This window comes from Sus scrofa, chromosome 3 (genome assembly GCF_000003025.6).
Source record: "Sus scrofa isolate TJ Tabasco breed Duroc chromosome 3, Sscrofa11.1, whole genome shotgun sequence".
In the NCBI taxonomy this organism is placed as follows: Eukaryota; Metazoa; Chordata; class Mammalia; order Artiodactyla; family Suidae; genus Sus; species Sus scrofa.
In genome coordinates, this window is record NC_010445.4 from 71,277,861 (window position 1) to 71,304,912 (window position 27,052).

A 27,052-nucleotide genomic window follows, 5' to 3' on the forward strand; every position below is an offset into this window, starting at 1 on the left:
TTCCTGATCTAAGCAGGAATTCTTTCAGCTTTTCACCATTGAGAATGATGTTGGCTGTGGTTTTGTCATATATGGCCTTTATTATGTTGAGGTAGGTTCCCGCTATGCCCACTTTCTGAAGGGTTTTTATCAGAAATGGGTGTTGGATTTTGTCAGGGGCTTTTTCCACGTCTATTGAGAGGATCATATGGTTTTTATTCTTCAGTTTGTTAATGTGGTGTATCACACTGATGGATTTGTGGATATTGAAGAACCACTGCATCCTGGGATAAATCCCACTTGATCATGATGTACAATCCTTTTAATGTATTGTTGGATGCGGTTTGCTAGTGTTTTGTTGAGGATTTTTGCATCGATGTTCATTAGTAAAATTGGCCTATAATTTTCTTTTTTTGTGGTATCTTTGTCTGGTTTTGGTATCAGGGTGACAGTGGCCTCATAGAATGAGTTTGGGAGTATTGCTTCCTCTGCAATTTTTGGGAATAGTTTCAGAAGGATAGGTGTTAGCTCTTCTCTAAATGTTTGATAGAATTCACCTGTGAAGCCATCTGGTCCTGGACTTTGGTTTGTTGGAAGTTTTTAAATCACAGTTTCAATTTCAGTTCTTGTGATGGGTCCATTCATCTTTTTTTATTTCATCTTGGTTTAGTCTTGGAAGATTATACTTTTCTAAGAATTTGTCCATTTCTTCTAAGTTTTCCATTTTATTGGCATAGCTGCATATAGTAGTCTCTTATGATCCTTTGCATTTCTGTGATGTCTGTTGTTACTCTCCTTTTACATTTCTAATTTTATTGATTTGAGTCCTCTCTTTTTTTTTTTTATGTCTGGCTAAGGGTTTTTCAATTTTGTTGATCTTTTCAAAGAACCAGCTTTTCATTTCATTGATCTTTTCTATGGTTTTCTTTGTTTCTATTTCACTGATTTCTGCTCTGATCTTTATGATTTCTCTCCTTCTGCTAACTTTAGGTCTTGTCTGTTCTCTCTCTAGCTGCTTTTGATGTAGTTAGCTTGTTTATTTGAGCTTTTTCTTGTTTCCTGAGGTAGGCTTGTATTGATATAAACTCTCCTCTTAGAACGGCTTTTGCTGCATCCCATAGGTTTTGGAGTATCGTATCTTTGTTGTCATTTGCTTCTAGGTATTTTTTTAATTTCCTCTTTGATTTCTTCAGTGATCCATTGGTTATTTAGTAGCATGTTGTTTAGTCTCCACGTGTTTGTGTTTTTTGCAGTTTTTTTCTCATTGTTGATTTCTACTCGTATAGTGTTGTGGTCGGAAAAGATGCTTGATATGATTTCAATTTTCTTAAAGTTACTGAGGTTGGACTTGTAGCCCAGGATGTGATCAGTCTTAGAGAATGTTCCATGTGTACTTGAGAAGAATGTGTATTCTGTCGCTTTTGGATGGAATGTCCTATAAATATCTATTAAGTCCATCTGGTGTAATGCATCATTCAGGGCCTGTGTTTCCTTATAGATTTTCTGTCTGGTTGATCTGTCCATTGCTGTAAGTAGGGTGTTAAAGTCCCTGACTATGATTGTGTTATTGTTGATTTTTCCTTTTAAGGTTGTTAGCGTTGCCTTATATATTGTGGTGAACCTATGTTGGGTGTGTAGATATTTAAAATTGTTTTATCTTCTTCTTGGATTGATCCTTTGATCATTATGTAATGTCCTTCTATGTCCCTAAAAATATTCTTCATTTTAAAGTCTATTTTGTCAGATATGAGTATTGCTACACCAGCTTTCTTTCAATCCCCATTTGCATGAAATATTTTCTTCCATCCTCTTACTTTCAGTTTGTATGTGTTCCTAGAAGTGAAGTGGGTCTCTTGAAGACAGCAAATATATGGGTCTTGTTTTTGTATCCATTCAACCAGTCTATGTCTTTCGTTTGGCATGTTTAGTCCATTACCATTGAAGGTAGTTATTGATATGTATGTTCTCATTGCCATTTTATTAATTGCTTTGGATTTGCTTTTGTTGCTCTTTTTTCTTTCCTTTTTCTCTTGTTCTTTCCTGCCTATAGAAGTTCCTTTAGTATTTGCTGTAAGGCTGGTTTAGTGTTACTAAATTCTCTTAGCTTTTGCTTATCTGTGAAGCTTTTGACTTCTCCTTCAAATCTGAATGAGAGCCTTGCTGGGTAGAGTAATCTTGGTTGGAGGTTTTTTTCCTTTCATCATGTTAAGTATATCATGCCACTCCCTCTGGCCTGTAGAGTTTCTGCTGAAAAACCTGCCGATAACCTTATTGGGGTTCCCTTGTATGTTTTTTGTTTCTTTTCGCTAGCTGCTTTCAAAATTTTCTCTTTGTCTTTAATTTTGGTCAATTTGATTAATGTGTCTCAGTGTATTCCTCCTTGGGTTTATTTTAAATGGTACTCGTTGTGCTTCCTGAATTTGAGTGATTCCTTTCTCATGTTAGGGAAGTTTGTGGCTATTATCTCTTCGAGTATTCTTTCTGTCTCCTTCTTTCTCTCTTCTCCTTTGGCACCAGTATAATACGGATGTTGGTGCATTTAACCTTGTCCCAGAGTTCTCTGAGACTCTCTTCATTTCTTTTCAATCTTTTTTCTCTTTCCTGTTCCACATCTGTAATTTCCACTCATCTGTCCTCCACCTCGCTTATTCGTTCTTCTGCCTCCTGTATTCTGCTGTTAGCTGCTTCTGGTGAATTTTTTATTTCAGTTATTGTATTTTGCATCTCTTCTTGCCTAAGTTTTCTATCTTGTATCTCTTTGCTCAGTGTTTCCTGTAAGTTATCCATCTTTGCCTCCAGTTTATTTCCAGTGTCTTGCATCATCTTCAGCATCAACAGTCTAAGGTCTTTTTCCTGGAGGCTGAGAATCTCCTTATCACTTAGCTGAATTTCTGGGGGTTTTTCCTTTCTCCCTCATCTGAGTTATAGTTCTCTGTCTTTTCATTTTTACAGGTTTTTGCTGCGGTGACGTTTTTACAGATAATAGAGTTGTAGCCTCTCTTACTGGATGGGATTAGAGGCAGCTGTGTGCCTGAGGGGTCTTTAGGTAGCCTGTTTACTGAAGGGTGGGGCTGTGATCCCACCTGGATTGTTGTTTGCCCTGGGGCTTCTCCGGACCGACTGATGGGTGGGGCCAGGTTTTCCCAAAATGGTCACCTCCAGAGAAAGGCAGCTGCTGAATATTCCTGAGAGCTTTGCTTTCAATATCCTTGGCTCACAACAAGTCACATTCACCCTTGTTTTCCCAGGATGTCCTCCAAAAACTGCAGTCAGTTTTGACCCAGATTCCCATGGAAACTGCTTTGCCCTGGGACCCAGTGCACGTGAAAGTCTGTGTGAACCTTTTAAGAATGGGGTCTCTGTTTCCCCCAGTCCCATGGAGCTCCTGCCCACAAGCCCTGCTGGCCTTCAATGCCAGATGCTCCAGGGGCTCTTTCTCCCAGTGCCAGATCCCCACACGTGAGAGTTTGATGTGTAGGTGAGTCTCTGTGAACCAGTTAGTTTCCAGTCTGTGGGGCTTCCCACCTGGGAGGTATGGAGTTGCTTATATCATGTAATCACCCCTCCTACCTCTTGATGTGGCCTCCTCTTTTTCTTCTGGAGTAGGATATCTTTTTTAAGGTTTCCGGTCCATTTGGGTGAAGAACGCTCAGTCTTTAGTTGTAAATTTTGTTGTTTTTAACGAGAGAGGTTGAGCTCCAGTCCTCCTATTCCACCATCTCAATCCCATCTCAACAAATTCTTGATCTCCCACTACAACATCTTTTTGCCTTTCAGTTCCGGGATAAGAAATGCGCCCCAAAGATCCTGAGTCACCAACCACAGCTTCGGGCCGGAAGCCACCGCACTAACACTTCATAAATTCAATTTAACGCTTAAATAAAAAGCATTTATCACAATTGATGGATGCCGATAAAACTTATTTTTGAAAAAAAGGTGAATAAAGGAAAAGCATCATATATTTATCATGTCTTTCTTACACAAACCATACCACTGAATAACCAAACAGCAGATGAGGGGAAGTTTCTACTCAGATAAGTATTCCAGTTCATATAAGAAGAAATATAGAATTAAAATATCACCATTCTGGGGTGTTCCCATTGTGGCTCAGCAGTAACAAACCTGACTAGCAACCACGAGGATGCAGGTTCAATCCCTGCCCTCACTCAGTGGATTAAGCATCCAGCATTGCTGAGAGCTGTGGTGTAAGTTGCAGATGCAGCCTGGATCCTGTGTTGCTATGGCTGTGGTGTAGGCCAGGAGCTATAGCTCCGATTTGACCCCTAGCCTGGGAACTTCCATGTGTGGCCCTAAAAAGAAAAACAAATAAATACTTTAAAAATGACCATTTTTTAATCCCTAATGAACAAATCAAAGTTCTAAGCATCAACTGCTACTAAAATCCCAAAGAAAACACTCAGATATTTTGTGCCTCCTGTTCAGGAAGACCACACCACCATCTGAAGCAGTTTTTGCCAAAAAGAAAGACAAATAACCAAGTTCTGATGATGATTTCATATTCAACTACCAATGTATAAGAGGAATATGTTAGAATTCCACTGAACAGTTGGAATCCACGCAACATTTTGCAATCAACAAAATCCAGACTAGGGAAAACCTTTAGCCATGCTTCTCAAACCATGTGACAGGTCAGTTTAAATTCCCCATCCCCCAATTTCCAACCCATCATAGATTAACACTTGTGAAATTTTTTCAAAAATGAAAAAAAAATGCAAAAAACATACAAACTCCCAATTTTTTTTTTTAAATTATTAGACTGAAGAGACATAAGTCTCTATCAAACTGCAATAAGGTTTTTCAGCACTTAATTTCTAAGTCATCACAAACTAGTACCAAACAGTTCATGGACTGGCACTAGATCCAAAGACCATATTTTGAGTAGCATGACTTTGCAAAACTGAGTATCTCAAATTTTCATAAAACAAATTCCAAGAGAAGAGAGTTTTCACATTAAAAATAATTTAGAGGAGGTTTCTGTTGTGGCTCAGTGGAAACAAATCTGACTAGCATCCAAGAGGGCAGAGGCTAGATCCCTGGCCTCACTTGGTGAGTTAAGGATCCGACATTGCTGTGAGCTGTGTTGTAGGTTGTGGATGTGGCTTGGATCTGGTGCTGCTGTGGCTGTGGTATAGGCCTCAGCTGCAGCTCCAATTTGACCCCTAGCCTGGGGACCTCCATATGCTGCAGATGTACCCCACCACCACTCTCGCAAAAAATTAATCAAGAGTCTTATTTACTCTGCTTCTTGAATTTACTGGCACCTATGCTCCAACATTTTAATAGCTCTTCTCCCTCTTATTACTTCATTCATCTATATGGGTTTAATTACAACAAACTCTGGTTTTTCACAAACAATCCCTTCCCACCCTCTTGGTCAGTGGCACATAGTACTTTGTCATTTTGCTTAAGCTGTGGCTAAATGTGATCTGAGTGTGCAGTGAGTTTGATGAGCAACAACAAAAGATGCTGCCTGGTGTTCTTCAATCCATTCTTGCTGAAGTAACTCTTGTGCTGTGATGGGGAGTATGAGATCTAAAAAAGTAGCTATTTTTGATTTCCCTCCATTCATCCTTTATTAATTGGCTTACTCTAATCTTGGAAGAGCTGAAGAATCAGATACTAAAAATTCAAATCACTAGGCCTACTTTTAAAGCATGGCTTCATTTACAACCTTACAGTACAGGGCTGTGTCCAGCAAATTATTTTTTTTGTTCCTTTACCACTCCCTAAAATACAACACATAATAATTCAAATTGCTCTTTTTTTTTTTTTTTTTTTTTTTTGGCCACATCCATGGTATATGGAAGTTTCTAAGCCAGAGACTGAATCTGAAATGCAGCTGCGACCTATGCCACAGCCGCAGCAATGCTGGATCCTTAACCCACTATGGTAGGCCAGGGATCCAACCCAAGCTACCACAGAAACAACACTGGATCCTTAACCTACTATACCACAGCAGGAACTCCAACTCAAACTGTTTAAAAAGTAATTCTTATAATCCACAGGAAGTTGAAGCTGCTTCGTCTTTGTACTTTTAAGCTAATATTACATGAATTGCTAGAAGGTAACTTAGGTGGGTCCTGGCAGAAACAGGAAGCACAAAAAAGCATTTTCATAACCCATTAAAAAAAAAAAAATCAAGCAACGTTTTACTCAAACCTACCTGGGCCAAACATGCTGTAACCTAATTTTATCAAAAAAACCCAAAAAACAAAAAACCCCCAAACTGAGAGTTTTAAAGAGATCTTTTAATCTCTATACAAGGATGGTTGAAGTAAAGTCAAAATACTGTCATGCCTATGACTTGCAGAAATACATGAAAAATCCCCAAAAATCCCAAATCACAGCTGTTGTAGAGATGCCTATTTGCAATCAGAGGCAAGCAGGTCTTTAATAATCAGCCACAAACACAAGATGGTATTTTAAATATACAGTAGGAACATTTATTATAACACTTCTAAAAGATATTTCTCCATGCCTGATGATTTGATATAAAAATCAAACCCATCATACTTTCCCCATCAGTCTCTCTACATCAAGGGCAATCAGAAATTTGTACAACATGAATATTTGCTTCTGAAACAAAAATTACAAATTAAGTGATAACAAAAATACACAAATCAACTGGACCCTAAACAAATTTCTAATGAATTCTTTCCCCATTCCCCCAATCACCTAGAGCTTCTTTCTTCAGCCTCATTCTGCTCCTTTTCCTTTCTTTGCTTGGCCATGAACTTCTGTTAAAAGCAATTTGTAGTAAAAAAATATTTATTAGATGTTGTTTTGCTGTAGATACAAACACATTTAATATATTTCATTGTATTTATAAATTAAAACAGCTTGATCCTACAAAATAAAGATTAGAAACACAGTGCCTTACATTAACATTCCTTCCTTCCATTCATGAATCATCTGATATTTATGATATACTAGGCATTATGCTTGATGCTTGGGGAATCAGTGGTCAACAAGTAGGTAAGGCCCTTTACCTCATGGAGCTTACATTCTAGTGGGGGAAGAGAAACAATAAAAAGAATAAATAAATAAGATAATTTGGGTGGTGGTAAGCATTACAAAGGAGAAATACAATAAAGTAAATGAGAATGACCCTTTTCTGGGGGTGAGAGGAGTACTCTACTTTAGCTAGGTCTTTCTTAGGCAAAGCCCTTTCAGGGACACTGTTAGGTGAACTGAGACCTAAAAGCAGAGGAAGAACCAGCTATACAAGGAGGGTTGGGAGAGGGCAAAGGAAAAGCAATAAAAAGGCACAAAGGCAGCAAAGGCACCTTTCACGTATGAAAAATAAAACAAAAAGAGCCAGAAAAGCAGGAACATAGTGAGCAATAACAAGCAGTGAGGTCAGAGAAGTAGAAAGGAATAAGATTGTGCAGGACCTTGTAGACACAAAATAAGAAGTTTGGATATTATTCCGTATGTAGTATAAAGCTAGTGGAAGATTTCAAATGGAAAATGACACGATAAACTTAAGAGCACAGGTAGCATAGCACAATGCTTAAGGGCATGAGCCTAGAATAAAATAAAAGTAGATTTAAATCTTAAATCTGCCACTATTATGACCCTGGGATTTGATATTCTTTAAGCCTCTTTCCTCATCTTTAAAATTAGACCACTGGAACAGTAGTATTTACCTCATAAAGTTTATGTGGAGGACTGAATAAGTTTCTAGCAAATAACAGTTCAATGAATGTTAGGTGAGTGTCTGTGCCACAAATTTAATACAGAGGAGATATAAATGCTCAGAAGCAATCGGAACCACTGTTTCAACTACGGCTAATGATGATTCTCTAGAGTTTTAATCCAAATGCTTCCCCCAAAGAAATGTACAACTAAGGGGATGAGGGGTGTGACTAAATCAGCTTAGGAAATGGGTTAAATAATTAAAATTAAGCAGATTCTTTGGCTAGACAATTCAGAGAGTTTAATATGCTGCATGTCCACGACTCTGCAAGAGAGCATCAAAATAGTTTCTCACACTTTTTAATGGAGTGTCACATGGGACTGGTGATATGCTGAATCTATTCTGGCACATGCTGCCAGAGGAAAAGGATTAAAAACTAGAAGTTACTGGCAAAGTACAGTAAAGAACATGAATAGGACTTTGAACTTAAGAGGACTAACCTAGCACAAACCTTAAAAAGTTTTCCCAAAGGGAAAGAATGTACATTCTGGGTATATACTTCAGTATACCCAGTTTGATTATAATACCACCTGATAAGCTGTTAAGAATTTTAAAAAATTACCTCTGTATTTTGCTTATGTCGTGTACTCTTGCAGTGATTTGTCATTGCTTTTTCACCTGAGTAGAAGAGGGAACAAATTGGACAGAAGAATCCAGCCTTCGGTACAAGAAAGTCTAAATCTAGAGGATAGGTAGAGAGAGAGAGGGAAGAGGAAGGAAAAAAAAAAACTAATGACAATTTATCTGTAGCGGTGTTAATCAATTTATCTAAACATGACATACTTAAACACAGTATACACTTATATACAAATGTAATGTACACTGGTATATATCCAGGGATTAAGAACAATTAAGCCTTTAATTACAAAACCAAGGTCTGCGTGTGTGTGTATATATATATATATATTTTAACATATTCTGTAGCATTCCAGAGCCTCCAGGAATGCCTGGGAGTTCCTCCAGAATAGTAATTCACTGGAAAAAGAATCTGAAGTTTTTGAAATAAACCTCTGAGGCATCTACTGTTAAAACAGGAAGAAGAGGCAGAATGATAGGCAACTGTCTGCTTGAGGAATATACAGCATAAACAAATACTGTGACCCTTAGCTCATCTTAGCTGGCCATGAACAAAGTCTGCTAGCTAAGCTTTTTCAGTATGTTCTTTCTACTCAACCAGAATTTCCAGGCAGAAATTCCGGTTGAGTAGACTTCTTACCGAAGCAGTGAAGAAAGTACCAGGAATGAAATCAGAGACATAATCCAGACTTTGAGAATACAATAAAAATAATTTCTGCCAGGTAAAAACACAGCTTCATAAACTGTTCTTAGAAATGCCAATGTGCAATACTTGCTAATTACCACTCTAAATAAGTCATCTAAGCAAAGTCATCCCATTACTTGTCTAAACAGCAAAACACATACTACAATACTGAATTTTTACTTCACATACCTTCAGGGACATCAGGTGCCACTGATTTCCCCGAAGAAGAGTCCTCAATCTTCTTGCGTTTTCGCTCTGGTTCTGAATCCTTTAATCCAGGTTCTTCATCCACTAAAAGTTAAGAAATTTTTCAAGGAAAAAATGTAGATTTGGAGATTTTGTGAAGCTGGTATCAGATAATCCCTGCCTTGAGATTAATTTATGGAGCATCTTTCTAAGTAAACCTTTCTTGGTTAATCCTACCTGACTATTCTTCCCAAGATTCTTTATATAAGAAATAAATGGGTAAATCTGTTCACCTAATTAAGTCGATTTAAGGATACAGGACTAAAGCTTTACAGTTGGAGAAAAGATAATGGAAGAAATTCAGGTTCTATGTTACTGGCAAGAGTTAATGTGTATACGCAAATGTATACACAAAGTGTGGATTAAGGGGAAAAGGACATGAGCAGAGAATAATTCTGATACCCTATATCCAAGCCCTTCCAACTAAGAAAAACATGAGCCTAAACTAATGGACTAAGACCCTTATTAGAATCCTGAGTGAAATTACAAACACTCAAGCCCAGCAAAGTGAATTAACATTCAAGAAGCACACAATGTTATTAGCAGACTGCATAAAATAATTTGGAGGGGAAGACAAAAACTGGTTACCCTCAGTAGCTGAAACACCTAACTTGTATAGTACTTGACAAATCTCTTTCACTTTTATGTGGGTCACTTAGCTATATCTTGGGTGACAAAGGCAGGTCAACTCATCGTTATACCTATTTCTTCACATGGAGAAAATAAAACCAGGAGAGATAAGAAATCGACCTGTCCAAGGATGCACAGCTAGTAAGTGACAGAAACTTGCGACTTCAAATTCAGTGCTCTCTTCATGTAACTGGCTACTCTTTATCAAATCTGAGGAGATGGCTAGAAACTATGAAACCATTATTTACTCTTCTCTTATTCCTTGCATTTTACCAGTCATCAAGTCCCCAAGGAGTCAATTAAAAAGGCTGTTTCCCTTTTCTTGGTTTAGTTAAAATAGTCTCCAGTCTCTTGCTACAAAAATTTATTCAAATAACCTCAAGAGAGTAACAGATATTCTCAAACACATCTGTTCCTACAACTAAAAGGCACCTTTATCTAATCATAATAATACATTATATATAATTATGTAATAATTTAAATTGAGATAGTATTTTAAAGTTTTAAAGTTTAAATATTTTAATATTTAAAAGTCATTGTTTAAAAAATGTTTTCTTAAGCTAGGTTCTTTTGTCAAACATATTGTCCATTAATGAAATAAATGGTTACAAAAGCAGTAAAGAAATGATCCTTTCTCTATTTTTTCCATTGAGATGAAGCAGTTCTGAGCAAGCCAACAGCTAAAGTTGCCCTATCACAACAAAACTCCCGTGAAATCATGCTGGAAGCATTTGTCAGTAAAACTATGACTATGGCTTGGCATCAAGGTGGGGTTAATGGAGAGGAACAGACAAAGGCAGGGTATCCACCTGGCCAAGAGAGAGAGTGTCAAGAAAGAGCATATGATCATCAGCAACAAATGATTCAGAGAAGTCAACAATAAGGAGAAAAAAACCTTAATAAATACAGTTTGACAACAGAGGAGTTTTAGGGTTTTATTACACCTGGTTAGGAAATGGGAAAGGAAAGAGCCTAAATAAACTGGACAGCAGCACTGAGGACCCAGCTAATATCAGAGTCAATGAGCCTGGACTGAATCACAGTTGGTAGTTTTTCCTTAAGAGAAAACAGGATTAATAGAAGCAAGAGAGCAATGAGAATGATGCAAAGAGATTGGTACAAAGATATGCTTATAACTGCTGTTTAAGTCAGTGGTAGCTGATTTTTTGTGTTACCTCTCTGAATCAATAACCTTGAGGTCTGGTTACCTCTCTGAATCAATAAACTTGAGGTCTGGAACTGTGTGCTTTTTTTCTTTTTTCTACCCCCTCTAGCATTTTGCTATGAATATAATGAATATAAAGACAAACTTGTTAAGTACCTGGAGTATTCTCCCTCATTAGACACTGCTCTCTATTTGTTTCAACATTAATTGTATTAAGGTTATTAAGACAGCTTATTTAATTCACTGGCTCACTGCTTGGCAGCATCCACAAAGCAAGGAACCTCATCCACGAAAAAGAGCTAGATAATAAATGGTTCTATTATCTCTATAAAAGGATAAAAATCTTTATCCAGATCTGTTCGTTATAAGGCTGCCTGCCCCCACTCCCTCACTCCCACCTCCTACCCAGTTCACTGTTTTTTTACTTTTCTTCTTAGATAGTACATCTTTGGAACTTTAACCACCACCTCATGTTGTGGTACTCTCTCCCCAACTTCTATCAAGCTTGCTTTACCTTCACTAATTTGGAAGCCTTCTTCACCTTTCGCTGCTTCTGCCATAACAGCTTTTTCTGACGGTGGTGTTTTCCCAATTCTCACTCTCTTCGTTGGCGCTTTAGCTTTAAAGAGAAAGTCTAATTTATTGTTACAGCAACAGTATTTAAATTGCTTTTAACTCTGAATAACAACCTTAACACTTTTGCAAATAAGATAGATATTACTCAAATTTGGGAAGGAAACTGATTTCTAATATAAAATAGGAGAATTCTATTTTTTAAATGCAGCATTAGTCTAAGCATTCTCCTCTAATTTTCCCATTTATCTTGATCACAACTACACCTTCCTATCTGCTCTTCTCAAGGAGCATACATATATTTTTCTGTTTTGTTCTACAAGACTATGGGATCTTTCCAGTATTTTTTTAAATCTTTTAAGATTTTTGTATCAGAAATTATTTTGATCTCCCTAAAGTACTGAAAGTGATCTGACACATTATTATTACTCTTTTTACTGGCTGCGCCTGAGGCATACAAAAGTTCTCAGGCTAGGGATCAAACCTACACCACAGCAACAACCATGGCCACTACAGTGACAACACCAGGTCCTTAAGACACTGTGCCACATGGGAATTCCCTGACCTCTTATTCTACTTCATCAAAATATTACTTAAAATGGTACCTTCACCCCTTCTAAGCCCTAAGTCTAAGCAAAAACTAGGAGGCAGTTTGGTATAAACATCCTTCTATTTATCAAAAGCTGTGTTTCCCCAATAATACAAACATACCATTTTCATTCCAATTCTAATGTGGGTACTCTAGTATGCTTTCTGGTTTTGTCACCTTTTCTTGAGATAAGTAACTCGGGGTAAGATCTGCTCTGAACGAAGAAAAATTTGTGAACCTTGAACATGTTTCTTTGGAAAATATCACTTGGTCATAATTAACTACTGGCTTCTTATGTCAATACAGTGAAATCATTAGTAATACTGCAACATATGTTTAAAAACTTTTAATGTAGTCTCCTCATAAAACAAAAACTACCACTCCTAAGTATCTACCTGCTAAGTGTCTTTCAATCATGGTTTTCAGATCTTCTTCCATAACATTCTCATTTACTGGACCCACGTGGGACAAAGCTTCAAGTTTGGTCTTCTTTGTGTCCACAGCTCTTTTTTTTCTATCCCCTCTTTTATCGACAGGATGGTCATTTTTGTTTTGTGCTAATTCAACTTTTAAATCATTGTCTCCATCTTCCTCCTCTCCAACTTCATCAACAGTAACAAAATTAAGCTCTTCCTTAAGGTTGTTAAAATCTGCCAATGAGTCTTCATCCTCTTCAGTTACTTCATCTAAGGTCACTAAATGCAAATCACTACTGTCATCCTGAATTTCATCTACAGTAACTAAAGTAGAAGGGTCTTCAGGCATCTGAGAAGAAATGAACCCAATGGAATCCCTTCCAGTATTTCCCTCATCTCCTTTAGCATTTAAAGTGGCAAAATTTATGTCTGCTGCCTCATTTAAAGGTAGTTCTTCTACTTCTCCGATTTCATCCACAGTTACCAAGCGTTCCTGTTTGAGAAGATCTTGCTCTTCAGCCACTGACAGTACAGTAACATCTTTAGGTTCGCTATGGGAAATGCAATCATCTTGATCAATTAACTCATCTAATGTAAGAAGTGAATTTGAGTTTTTTACCATCTCTTCCATATTTATTTCTTCATCATCAATTACTTCATCCACAGTGACTAGAGCTTGTGCTAGATGTGCAGCTGCATCTTCCTCTTCCCCAATCTCATCCAATGTTACAAAGGATAATTCTCCCTCCATAACACGAGGAGCAGAGATTTTCCCCTTCTTCTTCTTTAAATTAAGTTCAGAGGAAGGGGTATTTTTGAGGGCATCTTTCCTTTTTCCCTTTAGTGGATTCTGCTTGACTTGAAAAGGATTCACCTCCTCTATAACCTCATCCACAGTAACAAATTCATCCAAATTAAATGGAAATAAATGCTCCTGTTGGAAAGGGGAAAAAAAAACAAAAACAAAAACAAAAACCCAAGAATTGTGATCAACAACTAATAAATAGGTAGGTTCTAAACAGTCTCAACGAATGTGCGTAACGTATCATCTGTTAGAATCTCAGTGTAGAGATGTTTCCCAAAGCTGAAATTAGAGTTATTTTTTAAAGCCCCACAAATGAATCCAAAAAGTAAACAAAGCCAAAGGAAAATCCTAACAATATCAATTTAATTTTACCTTTACTTAACTTCAATAAGCTTACAATTATTTCCTAAATAATATATAAGTTTTGAAATGATGCACAAAAATACATTTAAAGCATTTATCAAACAATTTGTATAAAGAATTTACGGAGTTCCTGTCGTGGCTCAGTGGTTAATGAATCCGACTAGGAACCATGAGGATAATGGTTTGATCCCTGGTCTCGCTCAGTGGGTTAAGGATCCGGTGTTGCCATGAGCTGTGGTGTAGGTCGAAGACACAGCTCGGATCTGGCGTTGCTGTGGCTCTGGCACAGGCCAGCAGCTACAGTTCCAATTAGACCCCTAGCCTGGGAACCTCCATATGCTGCAGGTGCAACCCTAGAAAAAGACAAAAAAAAAAAAAAAAAAAAAAAAAAGAATTTACTGTTCCATATGTTAAATGATATCTAGCAAGTGTTTTGGAGACTTCATGGATTACCAAAAGCACCTCAAATGCAACTAGAAAATTAACAGCTAACTAGGTTATTTCACTGATCAATTAATATATATAATATACATACGTTAAGACATGTAATACTAAAATACAGACATACTTTATTTTACTGCACTTTGCTTTATGACATTTGGAACATACTACATTTTTTAAAAAACTGAACATTTGTGGAAACTGCAAAGAACAAGTCTACTGGTGCCATTTTTCTAATAGCTTTTACTAACTTCATGTCTCTGTCACATTTTGGTAATTCTCACAATATTTCAAACTTCTTCATTATTTATATATATATTTCATATATAAAAACTTGTATATTTGTACGTACATTGGTTTTTAAGACATAATGCTGTTGCACACTTAATATAGTATAGTATAAACATAATTTTTTTTTCCTGTTTTAGGGCTATACTCGTGGCATATGGAAGTTCCCAGCCTAAGGGTCAAATCAGAGCTGAAGCTGCCAGCCTACACCACAGCCACAGCAAGGGGGTATCCAAGCAGCATGTGTGACCTAAAGCACAGTTCATGGCAAACCCGTGAGGGAGGCCAGGGATCGAACCCACATCCTTATGGATCCTAGTCGGGTTTGTTAACTGCTGAGCCACGAGAGGAATTCCTAATAATAACAACTTTTATATGCACTGAGAAACCAAAATTTCATGTGACTCACTTTTACTGCAATATTTGCTTTACTATAGTGAGCTGGGACTGAACTTGTGATAATTCGGAAATATGCCTATATAAAGCTTATATTTTGAGAAAGTTATGTGGAAAATTTATTACTAACTTTATGCCGAATATAAATGCACTTGAAAAAAAAATTATACCTGTAATTTGAAAAATGGTGCCAATACTAAAGAAAATAAATTCTTGGCAGGCTTCCTACACATTTAGTATACTATCAATGGTCAATTACTACTAAATTCAATAATGGGCATTAGAATACATATTCAGTAATTCTGTGGCAGAAGGTGGAATCTGTAAGCAATTGTACTACCAATACAGTGAGCCATGGAATGAACTTAGTCCTTACTTCCACTTCTTACACTATTAACATTTCTCCATGCCCCAATAAAACAAATTTATCCTTTACCAGGGGGAAAAAATTAAAATAACTGAAAAAATATTCTATGAAGAATAGAAATCTAAAATACCAAACAACCCAATATAAATTGTAGTATGTTTATTTGACAGTAAAAGTCAGTACCAAGAAAGTAAATCTTAGAGCCCATCAAGTTAGGTTAAATGGAGTCATATCAAAAGGACTACAAATGGAAAGAACTCCTGTCAAATGCCAGTCTCCTTTACACAGGTGATTTTATTCTGTGTTTATAACCTTATTTTTGGTGGTATCTTCCAAATCTAATTCCCTTTCTACCCACCCCTGCATAATATTTTGCTCCACACCAAGATCACCAACTATTTAGCCTACCTCAAGGTCAAGAAATGAATGGGTGGTGGGGTCAAAAATAAAATACCTCATTCTTGTCTCTTGCTCTATATCAAACTAATTCTTAGAAGAGAGACACAAGTTCCACATAGAAGAACTCTCCTGTTATGGAGTGATGGAGTAGATGGGTCCATATTAGTGGGCTATTTCTTACCTCTTTGGATTTGGAACTTCTACCAGTGGTGCTTTTAGGATTCTTAGTGTTTTGTCCAGTCAAAGTCTGAAATATTAAATAAGAAATGTAGAAAAACAATTCACAATTAGGTTATTAATGTTTTTCAAAACAAACAAACAAATTCAAACAGCAAATAAATATTAACCAAACATAGTCAATTATACAAATATTTAACAGGTATATCAAGCTAAGTCAGCAATTAATATCAGTATCATCTCCATAAGTTATAGATAAATTCAGGTGTACTGATCTTTCCTTCTCTATAGTCACAATGTCTAAGCTGGGCAATCAGTAAGCTGATAAAGAAAGCTTCCATTTAAAAGAGAAAATGGTTTCCTTACACTCAGAAGCAGACTGCACAATCACCTCAGGAGATTCTCTGCAGAATTTCTTTTTTTAAACACAAAGTTATATTTCTGATCACATTTTATCCAAATAATAATTTCAAACCTATTAACAAATTATGAACTCGAGTTTATTATTCTAAGTGTCTGCTGGTTTAGACAGATAGAATCACTTAAGAAAGGGAAATGGGAGTCTGGGGGTCAAGGGAATGAGGAGATGAAAGTACAAAACAAGATTACACCTCCTACTCCTCAGCTACAACAGACAGCTAATCACTCCAAAGATACTCTGAGCCATTCTTCCTACCCTCCTCACCTTATTGTTGCTGTCATCTCGTCTCATCACGGAAGGTTTAGCCTCTGTTTCCTGAGACTGTTTTGTAATATCCCTGTAATCCAGTTTAGAATCCTTGCCTTGAGGGGCTGAGATCCTTCCACTGCCTCCTCTGGTAACACCGCTCTGAGGGGATTTCAATTTACTGCTGTTTTCAGATAAGCCTGACCTGGCACTTGTAGGTTTAAGTAGACCCAGTTCCTTGGCTGAAAGTTTCTTTTCAGCATTTATTTCATCTCTGAGTACAGATTTTAGAAAACTTTTCTGGTTTTCAGATTTTGAAGCTGTCGCTTTTGCCTTTGTAGAAGAGGCCATACCAGCCTTGATGCTTGATTTATTGCTAGATGCATTTGATGCAGCCAGCACACTAATTTTACTAGTCTCATCAGGCTTATTGGCCTGACCCACTCCTTTATTTGGGCATGCCTTGGTCACTGAGTTTTCTACAGGCTTTTCTTTCATTGCAGCCAAAATCTTCTCCAACTTCTCTGCAACCATCCTATCATCATTCTTTTCAGCCTTTTCTGTTCCTAATTGTAGATCCATTCTGGTTTCCCTGGTATTTAATTCATTCTCCTCCTTTTCATCCATGTTACTTTTTTCAGAAATTCCCACTGTGCTCACTGCCTGCTCTTCCCCAGTGGAAATTCCTGGTACTAAGGCCACAACACAAGTAGATGGTACTAATTCTGAAACAGTTTCATATTTGTCTACTTCAGTTACAGCTTCTATCACAGACTGTGTAATCCCAGAAAGGAAATCTTCTGCTTCAGATGGAGAGTCTTCTAGAATTCCTTTGATGTTCCTTTCTTCGATAAATGCGCTATCAGACGTTGATAATTCTGTTTCAGTGTTAATAATTTCTGCTTCTTCCTTCTCAAGGTCACTGGTATATACCTGCTGATTTAAAACAGACTCCTCTACATTTTCAGTGAATAAGTCAATACTGGCTGGAGTGGATGCCACAAGAGGAATTTCCACTTTGACCTCCTCCCCTTGCGTTTCAACTTCCAACATTTCAATAGCAAAGTAAGAGTCACATAGTGCTTTTTCAGGTTCTTCCTCACAAAGCTCTTCCTGCTGTACAAAAGTTTCTGTTCGAATGTTGGGAATAGATTCTTCTTCAACCTCACTAGGTTTAACAGAGGGACTATCAGTTGCTGTTTGCACCTCACTTTCATCAACTGGACTGTTTTTCAAGTCAGGGCTAAAAGTATTTAAAAACAAAAGGAACACAAACAAAAACACAAACAAAAATCAAACTATGATGAGAATTCAACCATCATAAATAATCCCATCAATGCTAATTGTTAAGATTTCCTGATGCATTAGCAATAAGCATTGGGAAATCCAGCCAATCAGCATTAAAAATGGTGCAGAAGTTTTGATGTAAATATATAAACAATATAAAATTTTAAAAAGAGCCTCCATTGCATTGATGATTTCTTTTTAGTTCAAAGGAAATAATGGCAGTATGATGGCCACTGATATGATCATTTTACTCATCTGAGTTACAACCAATTTTTCTTTCTGTGTCAACTTTGCCCCTGACATCAAAAGGCCAAATATGAATTGGAGACATCTCAAATTATTATTAGGTTCTATCTTCCCAACAGTTGTAACTGAGTAATAAAATATGTTTATGGTTCTTAAATGAAACTAAGGATCCATGCTTATTATTTAAAAGTTTATAGGTGAGCCTTACCTAAAAGGAACAGAAACTCATAAGCCATACTCTTAACCACATCACCTCTACTTTTTTCCCAATTTGAGAAATATTTGTTTTCAATTTCCCAAGAACTGGATTTATTGGTAATACCTAAAAGAAAACTTTCTTTGGAAATATCTTGTAAATCTTCTGTTGGAGATTTAAAGATATAGGCAAAGCTGAGAGAATCACCTTAACATAAACATGTAGTTTTATTTTAAAATATGTGCATTTTGGTTATGAGAAGAAATATGCTAAAGGAAATCTTTCAAGTTACAAAAAATAATTTAAGACTAATGTATAAATTAAAATTTTAAGAAAAATTATTGATAAGAAATAGAGGAAATACATGGCAAGTATATACAACTGATCTTATTTCATCATGGTCCTCCCAAATCCAACATTTAAAAAGGTGTGTGATTCAACTATTTTCACTGACACAGAGATAGAATAAATCATTTATATATTAATGCTCTGGAGCCCATCATCTTGAAGAGCAACAAGGAAAATCTTAGCTTCTGAAGTCAATATACAGCATGCTATCAATACAAATTAAAGGTTAACAAATACATTCATTTAATTACATTAGAAGCAGCAGTTAGAAAAAGACACCAGAAAGTGATCATGCCATATCAGTATCTCAGTACTTTTTTCTCCTACTTTTCATGTAAGGAGGGGATGAGATATCCCCTTTGATACGCTTCTCAAAAGGTGGCCATATACTCTTTAGTTAATGCAAGAGAATTGTATCTGTGTTCTGAGACATTAGTAATATTTCAGAAGTTTTGAAAAAGTAAGTGCTACAACATCACGGTCTAATCTAAGAGCCAATAAACTATTCCTCCCTCCCCCAAAGATGGTAACTTTAAACTTCCAAAGCAGGAAACTTAAACACCAATGGCTGATTTTTGGTGTTCCAAATTCTTAGGACAAATCAAAATAAAACTTGCTGCCAAGCACAAATATGAGAAAGGTAAGAATAAGTTGTGAAATTCAGTTACAGCAATCATGTAAACACTATTTCCCAGAAAATAAGCTTTCATCGTTAAGTTATAAGACTCATTTCCAATAATAAAAATTAAATTCAAATTCCTGCCTTGTTACAGAACTGCCCATTAACCCTAAATGCTTTACAAATTAGAGCTATACAAAAATACCAATTTATTGGGCTAGAAGGATAATAATGGAGAATTTGATTTGTGGTTCTAGGACATGGTAAGTTTGTTCCCTTTACCACATTTAAAGTTTGTCATTAAATTTTAAAAGCTATTATCTTTTATACAACTTCAATCAGTATGCAGTTCCACAACTCAGAGAGCATGAACCTACTTGGAAAAATGGCTTAATTCCATATTTGTTCTTGTGCGTCAACCTTTTAAAATTACAGTGCTTTCCCCATAGGATTCATTTTCCAAAAATTAATGTCTAGATTTCTGGCTAGAAAGCTTCAGTGTTTATCAAGTTAGCTTGGAAAGCCAGTTTGAAATGTCAAATAAATGAAATTATTAACACCAGAGTCAAAAAAAAAAAAAAAAAAAGTCTTAAAAGATCAAAGAAAACATAATCATATTCTGAGAAATGGCACAAAAAAAGGATTCCAGGAAGGCTAGTTTCAAGATACAGGTATTTAATTTCCCACTCACCTGTCCTACTCCCATCCCTCCATAATAACCAGGGTTTCAAAGCTTTTAGAGAAGGTATACAATAAAAGCTGCCCATGGGAAGAAAGATTAACACCATACCAAACTCTCTCTGAGAAACTTTAGACTGAGACATTACACCGAAAATTAGCATTTATTTCAGAGGGTCACTGAATACTTCCCAACATTATTAATAAACTGCTGAAAATTTTATCTTGCATCCTTATTTAGAGCCTTAATCACATGATAAATAATGTTCACATGGCGGGGGGGGGGGAACACGACAATGAAAACAGGCAACACGTAGAATTTTATTAAATTATTAATATATCCATGTGAGATTTCTTTTAAAAAGGAAATACTTCACATTAATTATAAACAAGAGGTTCATATTCTGGCGAAATAGCACCCGCAACTGCCTTAAAACACACACACAGACATACACCCACCCAGCACTAATATTTTCTCAGGATTAGTTTACTCTAACAAAGAAAAGTGAAGTATTTTGCCAAATCCCACATCTTTTTTCTCTGATGTCACACATGACAGAAAAAAACTGATTGCAAAATGGGAATTGAAATTATTAGCACTAGAATTTTAAAAATTAATTTTATAAGATTAGATAACTATCTGTACATTCAGTTAGGTCAAAACAATGAGAGAAAATGATCAAAACACAGACAGTAACTATTCTTTCAGATGTGAAAGAAAACTGTCACAAGAAATATAAAAAATGGATTTTTGGAAGAGCCTACTTACTCACCAGCCAGTTATTGTGGCCAAACTGTAGGTCCATCTATACTACTACATGTGGCACTATTACTTATTCGGCCCTTTGTGAGCTTTTGTATCAAACTCTGCTGTTAGTATTATTTCTTAAGCATGTAAATACACTTGTTATGATGATGTGCCACTTAAAAAAATCTGTGCACATACAACAAACCTATTGCTTAAAGTTACCAATATATTTTAATGTACTCATAATCATCTTTATCATTTAAGAGTCTATAAACATTAGTTACTGAGAAGAAAAATCAGTTAAGACATCCTGTTTAATTAGGCAGTGAGTTAAATAAAATAATTGAACTTTCCATATTTAAACAAACTTCCAAATTCCGCTTTCAAATTGATAAGCTCTCACCACACTGACTAAGAAATAAGGTAAACCACTTAGAATAAAAGAGGGGAAAGAATTCTCAATCTGTAATGCCCAATGAAGAGCAGTAAAAGGGAGTTTATTCACTGGTGGGGCAAGGCTGGTATTGAAGGTGGTATTCATCAAGATGAGAAAGTCACTGACCAGAAGATACACTATTTGTGGTCAAAACAAGGTTGTAAGTTACTAGTTTGTATAGACTCTGAAGAACAAGCTTTCAACCTCTGAAAACATAACACAGTGTAAATATTATTTTGTTTTATACAAAAAATATATACTAAATATTATCTTTCTGGTTCTAAAAAGTCACTAAAAATTAAAAAGATTACACAAAAATATTAAAATTTACTACTGTGCTTATGCTGGAATAGAAAAATCTACTAGAAGAATAGAACACAGATAACAGAGTCAACCTGTTCAAGTCTTAGCAAAACATTTCATAAAGTCAAATTTATATATTTAATTCAAACTGAGTTTATACACTCACTTTTTATAACAAAATCAGTAAACACTGAAAGAGACCAAAAACAACCACAACAATGAAAGCCCCAGGTCAAAAAGAGCCAAAAAAGTTCCCAAAACAAAATTTATAATACTCATATACACACGAACAAAACTTATAATACTCATATACAAACGAAAGGATCATGAAAGATACGAACTTTTTGTTACAAATGAACAAGTTCCATTACATGTAGAAATAAAATTCAGTAACTGACCACATACCATAAAAATATTAGCAAACTTGCCACATACCTTTTATTTCCTAGTTCTGGGTCTTTCTCAGCTTCAGCCTGTTAATAACAATTCCACATTTTATTAGAGGCTATTCTACTGGATTTAAAATATTTAACCCATTAATGCAGTATATTTTCAGTTCTTAAAATGAGCTACAAAAACAGATCCACACCTTAAAAAGATATCAAAACAGCTAGTTTTCTGTGTCCACATAATTATCAGGTTCCAGAATATTTTTCTCATTTTTAAAGACCTTTAAGTAAGATTATACAGAATAAATGACATGCAGCAATTAATAAGAAAAATAAGTTTTCATAATGTTGACATAAATAAGAACCTTTTAAACTTTAAAAGCCTGGGAATACCACCTTTTGCTAAGGATAAAAATAACCTGAAATATCAACATCTTTTTTGTGTAATTATTATTTTAAAATATTTCTATTTATAAGGGAGACTAGTTGACTTAAAAAGCTTTACCTCAAAACATGTAGAAATGCTAGACAAAACTTAATAATAATCCTTTTAAACACATACCTTAAACACCAAGAATGTCCTGGGGCCCAAAATGAAAGGAGGAATTAAAATTCAATGCTTACATACCATGCTAGGATACATCACTGGACAAAAGAACAAAAATATCTGCCCTTTAGAACTTACATATGCTAGCTGAAGGCTTTTTCTGTAGGAATCATGTGTGCCATGTTGAGAATTACCTTTCTCTAGATTTTGTTAAATTAAAAACTGAGAATTGTACTATAAAGAAATTGACTAATATGTCTAGACACACTATCAATGAAATACATAAGAGCAAAATAAAGTCATTTCCAAATGACTTTTTTCAGTATGTATTCAGAAAGTTTACTGTCCATACATATTTTCTGGGAAAATTATTTTGACAATGTATTCTAGCAAACAAAAAGTAATCCAAGAGAGTGGGAAATACAGAATCCAAGAAATAACAAAAGTAACTCAGAAGAGCAATAAAAAGAAAATTAAAGGTATATAGGTGCTTTACAAAGCAAATGGCCATACATTTAAAATAGGGTGTCGGAAGAATAGCTCTAAGAAAAGAGCAGATTCTATTCAACAAATAGTAATTAAGTTATATGGCCTGAGTAACATGAAGACAAATCTTCTTTTTTCCTCTCAACAAGAAAAAAAAACAATTCCTAAACTGTATAGGAAAAAGCCATATCTAAATACTGAAAAAACAAAAACACAGCATCATTGTGAGAAAAGATTAGGGATTTAAGAAAGTCATGTCCAAATGTGCAAGTTACACACATACTACCCTACTTACGGACTCACTCTCATTACTGAATTCTGCAGTGACTTCATAATCAAGATATCAAAAACGCAAGTATTGATTTTCAGTACTTAGAATTAAGCCTTCATACTATACATGCATATTTCTAGTTACAGAATTAGGTTTTAATGTACTATACATGTGGAATTAACAAAAATGAGGGGAGAGTATTGAAGAGAGGGCAACATAAGATGTTAATTAAGTCATTATAAACACGGTAAATTTAGGACTTCCTGTCATGGCTCAACAGAAACCAGTATGACTAGTATCCACGAGGGCAAAGGTTCGATCCCTGGCCTCACTCAGTGGGTTAAGGATCCAGCATTACAGCAGCATAGCTTGCAGATGTGGCTTGGATCCAGTGCTGGTATGGCTGTGGCATAGGCCCCAGCTATTCAACCTGGGTCTGGGAACTTCCATAAGCCGTGGGTATGGCCCTAAAAAGAAAAAAAAAAATCTGGGGGCAGTATTCCATTCATAGTCTAGCTGAGGCTTTCATTACTTCTCATATAGACCATTATAATATCTTGAAATTAGTTTACCTGCCTGTACTATCCAATTTATTACTTGTTGAATGGATATAATGGACTTAAGTGACATACTCAAGATAACAAGCTAGGTTATCAGTGGTGGTGCTAATTAGACTTCAACAATAAGCCAAATGTGCTCTCCAAATTAATTTGCTGTAACAATAAGGTTAGGTAAGGACTTTTGAAGTAGAGCAATAATTCAGACAGAGGTTTCATATAATTTCCACTTGTCTCATTTATAAGAATTTGGGGAGCTCCCGCTGTGGCACAAAGGATTGAGAATCTGAATGCAGTGGCTCAAGTCCCTGAGGAGGCTCAAGTTTGATTTCCAGCTCAGCGCAGTGGGTTAAAGGATCCAGTGCTGTCACAGCTGCGGATCAATCCCTGGCCCAGGAACTTCCATATGCCCTGGGTGCAGCCATTAAAAAAAAAAAATTGGGACTGTTTCTGGAAGAAAAATTTCTAAACAGTCAGTGTTTACTGTAATTCTGCAGAGTTGAAAGTAATAACTTGAAACATATCAAAACCAAAAAAAATTTTTAAAATACAATGTTCTGCTGAGAAAAATTGCTAAAAACTTTACAAATTTTTCTGTTATCAGGTTAAACAAGCCATTCAAATTTATGCTTAAATCAGTACCTGTCATGATGCATTTACTTATACGTGCTTTATTTAATTTGGATTTAGAAAGTGGATTTTTCTTTTTCTTGAGCTAGCACAAGATTTTTGGCCAATTAACAAAAACCATGCCAACACCAATCATAAGACTCTATTTACCTCCTGCTATTAAGATAAAATAAAACAATTAGATAAAATATCTGAATTTGAATCTAATTCTTTCAAAGGTGAACTATTCATAGTTTTTATAAAGATTATTGCTGTGTGAGCCAAGAACCTGTAAAATCTTATTTCTTATAAAAGAAGAGAGTTCAGCAGGAGGAAGTCAAAATGGACTTAATGTAGATTCTGCATCCTGGAAGTAACCATGTTATATATACAGAATCATGCTGAGCATATGTCCATTTTAAGTATCAAAGTGAATATGCTACCTTTCCCAAAATTACCTCCATTTATTCTCATTTAGACAAATTTATACTGTTCTCTAAACCATGAAAACGGCAATAGTAATTGAAAAATAAATTTTTTAAAGAAAAGAGTATCTAAACTCAGAACCAGTTTGACTACTGCCCAAGAATAATTCTCGAAATTACTTTCAGTGTATATCTTCCAGCTATGGGAGAATGACCTATATGTTTCCTTCATTTCACAAAAGCACAAAAAATGGCACAAAATGATCTTACCTCTGATGAGTCCATCTTTGGAGATAATGTGCAAGTCAATACATGGTCACCTATGTTCTGCGGATTTTGTTTCAGAAAACTGTACATTGACTGAGCAGATTCAGGACTATCTAACTGAAGAATTGCCTTTGGAGAAAACAAAAAAGTATTAATAGCTCTTTAAAAAATTCAAAGTAAAATTACTATATGATCCAGCAATTTCACTGGTTGATATATTCCCAAAAGAACTAAAGCTAGGACTCAGTCAAGTATCTGTACACCCATGTTCATATCAGTATTATTTAAACAGCTAAAAGGTGGAAGCAACCCACCTGTCAATCAACAGATAAGTGGATAAACAAAATGTAGTATATGCATACAATGGAATATTACACAGCCTCAAAAAGGAAGGAAATTCTGACATATTCTACAATGCATGCTGGAAAACATTATGCTAAGTGAAATAACCCAGACACAAAAGGACAAAAGTTGTATGATTCTACATATATGAGGTTTCTAAAGTAGTCAAATTCATAGAGACAGAAAGTCAAATAGTAGAATGGTGCCTGTCAGGAGCTAGGAAAAAGGAGGATGGAGAGTTACTGTTTAATAGGCAGGGACTTTCAGTTTGTGAAAATGAAAAAAGTTCTGGAGATGGGTAGTGGTGATGGCTACATAACAATGTGAATATACTTAATGTCACTGAACGGACAAACTTAGTTAAAATGGTAAGTTTTGCTATGTATATTTTTCCACAATAATTTCTTTAATTTTTAAAAATAATACATTTTTCTTCCAGATTTCAAATATGTGACTACAAAATGGTTAGTACTCATTTCAAAGTAAACAAGAGAAAACATCCTTAAAATACCGCCAAGTCAAGGCAAAACTGAAAGAAATAGTCGGTATTTTTAAAAACAGAGGGATTAAATATGTCTAAAGTAAAGGCTGCAAATTCCTTAACCATGTGTTATTTCCCTTCCATCCTATATCACACTACTTCTGAAGTACCAAAGATGTTCTATATATCAGTTAGAAGCATGTGAAAGAAATCATGCTTCTTGGTTAACTAGGTATTTTTTAATGAAGCAAATACTGTCACCTTGCTATAAAATCCTTCCTATCTTTCTAGGTAATATATGTGATTGATAAAAATCTAATTTTAATGGACACATATCTAAATTAAATAGAAAAGACAGGGCATAGCAAATGTAGAGAGGATAACAATTTCTTTTAAAGAAAGAAGCCAAATCATCAAAGTAATAAGGAACGGTCATTTTCTACATCTTTCACTTATAACCTAACAGAGTTAAGAGTTATCTCTATGTGTTTTATGGCTGGAAAGGACTTCAGAAAAACCTGGTTAACAAGCTTTCACTTACAAATAAGAACTAAAAGTGTAAACCAACTTAGCTAAGGTCACAAAGGTAGTTAAGGTTAGATGAACTTAAATCTAAACTTCTAAACATGATAATGCTCTTTGCACATATCACCCTTCTCTTATGCAAGTTTTATTTCCCCTTAAAACAAGAAGTTCATTTCTTCCTTCCCATCATAGCCCAGGAGAAAATATGATAGTATAACATAACTCTGCTAAGAGGCTGAATAATGTTTATAGATAGGTGCTTCAGTTCAGAAGCTGAATTAAAAGTTGCAGACCATAAGAATACACGGTTCAGTATATATCCCCAATAGAACATAAAATAAACATAACATCAAATAGGAGGGACCTTGTTACCTTGTTTTTATTACTCATGTACATGTGGTGGTCCACTCTTCCAAACTGAAGTCCAATACAAAGTACACACTGAAGTCCATCTTCTGGTAAGTTATCGAGATGAACAAATCTATTATAAATTGTATCTACATTTGCCTGCATTTGTTTTTTAAGAGATAGCATAGAAAAAGAGAAACACAGCTGAAATACCAAACTAAGCATAGATTAACAACAATTTAATTTTTCAGATGTCAGGTGATATCCTCTCCCAAGACTAAGAAAATGACTTATTGATATGAGTACGGATGAGTTCTTAGCTTTAAATTTAAGTAATCAGTGAAACAATATACAGTATAAAAAAGGAAGTATAATCTTTTTTCTTTTAACATAATATTTATCCCAAACACTTAATATACCCAACATTACTCAAGCCAGTTAATGGCTCCAGTATCTAAAAAA

At 35.5% G+C, this 27,052-nt stretch overlaps 1 protein-coding gene across 15 annotated transcripts in view; it reads right to left on the minus strand.

Moving 5' to 3' along the window:
- The window catches only part of ZNF638 (zinc finger protein 638), a 140,010-nt gene continuing 119,373 nt past the window's right edge, over window positions 6,416-27,052 (minus strand). For 7 of the 15 annotated variants that reach the window (XM_021087383.1, XM_005662475.3, XM_021087382.1 and 4 more), the window contains exons 19-28: window positions 26,615-26,749; window positions 24,898-25,023; window positions 21,779-21,816; window positions 16,501-17,725; window positions 15,820-15,885; window positions 12,559-13,513; window positions 11,516-11,635; window positions 9,150-9,251; window positions 8,262-8,380; window positions 6,416-6,737 (exon numbers count right to left, since the gene is read on the minus strand). In XM_021087383.1, the coding sequence (XP_020943042.1) occupies window positions 6,672-6,737; window positions 8,262-8,380; window positions 9,150-9,251; window positions 11,516-11,635; window positions 12,559-13,513; window positions 15,820-15,885; window positions 16,501-17,725; window positions 21,779-21,816; window positions 24,898-25,023; window positions 26,615-26,749 (2,952 nt within the window). In that variant the 3' untranslated portion in view covers window positions 6,416-6,671. Of the gene's footprint in view, window positions 6,738-6,880; window positions 7,007-8,261; window positions 8,381-9,149; window positions 9,252-11,515; window positions 11,636-12,558; window positions 13,514-15,819; window positions 15,886-16,500; window positions 17,726-21,778; window positions 21,817-24,897; window positions 25,024-26,614; window positions 26,750-27,052 lie in introns of all 15 variants that reach the window. The other 8 variants (XM_013996059.2, XM_021087384.1, XM_021087388.1 and 5 more) reach the window with 4 other exon arrangements.